Raw genomic sequence first — 2787 nt, 5'->3', positions numbered from 1 at the left:
TTTGACGCCAATTCAATCCTAAACCTTTTGCATTCATGTCAATTAAGTCCTAAATCTTTTATTGGTGTCAATTCAGTCCTAAACATTTTACATTTGTGCCAATTTAGTCATAAATATTTTGTATTTATGCCAATTGCTTTAATCCAGCTAATTTTATCCAAAAATCGCTAACGTGGATGTTGATTGTCCTACGTGGCATGGTTGGCACTGACTTGGACATTTTTTCATATTATTCTAATTTTTTAAATAAATTTTAAGTATTTTTTGGTTATTGTAGAAAATATTTTAAAAAATATCCACGTCGGCGCCAACCGTGCCACGTAGGACAATCGATGTCCATGTCAACGATTTTCGATCAAAATTGATCGAATTGACTCAATTGGCATAAATATAAAAGATTTAGGGCTAAATTAGCACTAATGCAAAAGTTTTAGGATTGAATTGGCACTAATAAAAGGTTTAGGACTTAATTGGCACCAATATAAAAGGTTTAGGACTGAATTGGCATAAAAAAAGATTTAGGACTTAATTGGCAATAATGCAATAGATTTAGGATTTTTTTAACACTTTTCCTAGATTATGAGGCAATCCACATGGCTAGTTGTGCTTGGTCATTGCTAAGATGACACTTCATGGAAATCAAAATACTTGATGTTTCATGCCATTTTATGAAAAAAAACTATACGGAACTAATTTTCTGAAGTTCGGACGTTATGTTGAGAAAGGAAAAGACACATTATGTTGAGCAACGAGAAAAAAAAAATAGTTTTTGGACTTGCTATATAATTAGCTTAATGGATATTGCCAAATAAAAACAGGTACATTCAATATCGACTCTTCTCCAAAATGATCCACCCTTGAAAATAAAACCCAGGATCGATTCTCTTATTTAATCAAATTATTCCAGACCGACATTTATTTACTTGCACTAGGTGAATCGATCCACTTGAACGAGTAATGGAACTAAAGGGCGGGATCTGTGATCACGCTACGAAGCACAACGGAGTCCAATGTAAGACCAGCTCCGTACGCAAAGAGAACTCCCCACTCTCTTCCTTCGCCTTTCTCCGTCAGTCTCTTCCTCACCTCATCAAGAACGAAGAAGACGGACGAGCTCGCCATGTTCCCGAACTCGCTCAACACGTGCCTCGTCGCCCCGAGCTTGTCGGGGTTGAGCCTGAGCTTCGTCTCGATCTTGTCGAGGGTCTCCCTCCCGCCGGTATGAACCACCCAAAACAATGAGTTCCAATCGCTGGCGATCCCCAGAGGGCGAAGCGCTTCCTTCAGGTGCTCCTCCATGTTGTCCGACACTAATGCCGCAATGCTCCGTGAGAGGCTGATCGTGAGGCCCATCTCCCGTAGAGGGCCCTCAATCACGCCCTCAGACCCAGGGATGACCGTCTCGGAGGACGATATTACCTGGAACAAGGGCCGCTCGATCGATGCGTCCGGGTCGGCGCCAATGATCAGGGCCGCCGCTCCATCCCCGATGAACGCCTGGCTCACAAGAAATTCCGGGTCGGCCTCGGAAGGGCCGTTGAACGAGCCGAGGGTGATCTCGGAGCACACCACGAGGACCCTCGACCCAGGATTGTTCTCGGCTATGTCCTTGGCCATGCGCAGGATCGTGCCGCCCACATAACATCCTTGCTGGTACATCATGATCCTCTTCACGGACGGCTCGAGACCGAGCAACTTTGCCAAAGAAAAATCTGCGCCGGGCATGTGCCATCCAGAGGTCGAATTGAATATCACATGCGTGATCTTCGATTGCGGTCGGCCCCATTCTTCGATCGCCTTCACCGCGGCCTCAGCGCCGAGCTCCGGAACGCTAGGGACCAATATGTCTTGGCGGGCATTCAGGGACGGGACGCCATAAGTGCACATGCTGGGGTTCTGCTTGAGGATGTCTTCGGTGATGTGCATGTGCCTTTTCCTGATCATTGTTTTCTCGCCTTCAAGTACGAAGTTGCCATAACAACACATTACCAAGACATGGAACCCAACAAATTTATGATATGCTTGATAGATTCTTGATAGAACATCCCGATGAATATAGTACAGCTATTGCACACGTAATTTTTTCTTCTTCTTTTTTAATAACCCAAAGCACAAACATAAAGACTCCCCGACAGCTTAAAACACACCATGTAAATCTCATCCCCAATACTTCGCGAAATGCGATTTATATTGTAAATTTCTTTACGTACTTATATGGAGTTAGACGAAATTATGATCCTTTTCCCGGTCTTTCTTAATAAATGTGGCATCGATCACGATTTTCATTTGGTACTTACATATACGCCTGAACTTATCTTTCCAAAGGGTCATGTGCTCGCTGTTGGTGACTCGGAAATAGTAATCCGGATAATCGGCTTGGTAGATGATGTTGGGAGGATTGGCCGTGCCGATTGCCAGTATCGTCGCCGGACCTTGAGGTTTCTTCAGCGCCTCCTGAATTTTTCCATACGAACTTGCCATTGTTCTTTCTCAACACTGCGGCAAGAACAAGATTTTGTGCCCAAGAAAGCAACGCTGTAAGAGATGGATTGGGAAGTGAAGAAGCGTGGCATGTTCGTTTTATAGGCGAATTCGGGGTTCATTGTTAAGTGACAATCGACCTAACTGCTGACTCAAGGAAGGTCAGTTTGACCTAGATATTAAGTGCCAGGAATTTTACAAATTGGAACCCAAAATAAATGCATCAAAAATAATAATAATAATAAACCCTAGAACCGCAAACCCGACCCAATGTGACCCTAAAGTTGACTAAGATTGAGAGAACCC

General features: G+C 43.7%; 1 protein-coding gene across 1 annotated transcript; it reads right to left on the bottom strand.

Moving 5' to 3' along the window:
* Nucleotides 1-798: 798 nt before the first annotated feature.
* Nucleotides 799-2481, bottom strand: LOC115751473 (chalcone synthase-like). Its single transcript, XM_030689396.2, has 2 exons — nucleotides 2298-2481; nucleotides 799-1955 (listed from the first exon to the last, which is right to left on the bottom strand). The coding sequence occupies exons 1-2, from the start codon at nucleotides 2479-2481 to the stop codon at nucleotides 964-966; spliced, it is 1176 nt and encodes a 391-aa protein (XP_030545256.2). The 3' UTR covers nucleotides 799-963.
* Nucleotides 2482-2787: the final 306 nt, after the last annotated feature.

Source organism: Rhodamnia argentea, chromosome 2 (genome assembly GCF_020921035.1).
Source record: "Rhodamnia argentea isolate NSW1041297 chromosome 2, ASM2092103v1, whole genome shotgun sequence".
Classification (NCBI taxonomy): Eukaryota; Viridiplantae; Streptophyta; class Magnoliopsida; order Myrtales; family Myrtaceae; genus Rhodamnia; species Rhodamnia argentea.
The sequence above is the reverse complement of the archived record's forward strand: the minus strand, read 5'-3'. Positions and strand labels throughout refer to the sequence as shown.

Coding starts and splice junctions, on each gene's coding strand:
- LOC115751473 (XM_030689396.2), bottom strand. CDS start 2,481: ATGGCAAGTTCGTATGGAAAAATTCAGGAGGCGCTGAAGAAACCTCAA. Junction 1,956..2,297: donor AGATAAGTTCAGGCGTATAT/GTAAGTACCAAA, acceptor TCGTACTTGAAG/GCGAGAAAACAATGATCAGG.